This window comes from Myotis brandtii, unplaced genomic scaffold (genome assembly GCF_000412655.1).
Source record: "Myotis brandtii unplaced genomic scaffold, ASM41265v1 scaffold469, whole genome shotgun sequence".
In the NCBI taxonomy this organism is placed as follows: domain Eukaryota; kingdom Metazoa; phylum Chordata; class Mammalia; order Chiroptera; family Vespertilionidae; genus Myotis; species Myotis brandtii.
Genome location: NW_005367911.1, coordinates 837209 through 837480, shown reverse-complemented (window position 1 = coordinate 837480; position 272 = coordinate 837209). Strand labels below are relative to the sequence as shown.

The 272-nt window shown below is 69.5% G+C and overlaps 1 protein-coding gene across 1 annotated transcript in view; it reads left to right on the top strand.

Moving 5' to 3' along the window:
- Positions 1-272, top strand: part of HSD17B1 (hydroxysteroid (17-beta) dehydrogenase 1) — a 2269-nt gene that overhangs the window by 1749 nt on the left and 248 nt on the right. The window contains exon 5 of the mRNA XM_014547188.1: positions 60-269. Coding sequence (XP_014402674.1) covers positions 60-269 — 210 coding nt within the window. The remainder of the gene's footprint in view (positions 1-59; positions 270-272) is intronic.

The following is a 272-nucleotide window of genomic DNA, read 5'->3' as shown; positions in this document are numbered from 1 at the left end:
ACTGGGGGCTGGGGCTGGGGGCCCGGTGGGGCTCTGTTCTCACCGCTCTCGGGTCGCAGTGTGAGCCTCATCGAGTGCGGCCCGGTGCGCACCGCCTTCCAGGGGAAAGTCCAGGACGGCCTCGACGCGGCGCTGGACAGTGCAGATGCCCAAACCCAAGACCTTTTCTCCCAATACCAGCGCCACTTCGAGCAGGTCTTCCGCGAAGCGGCGCAGGACCCAGAGGAGGTGACAGAGGTGGGTGCCAGGCCGGGCTCCGGGAGCGGGCGGCC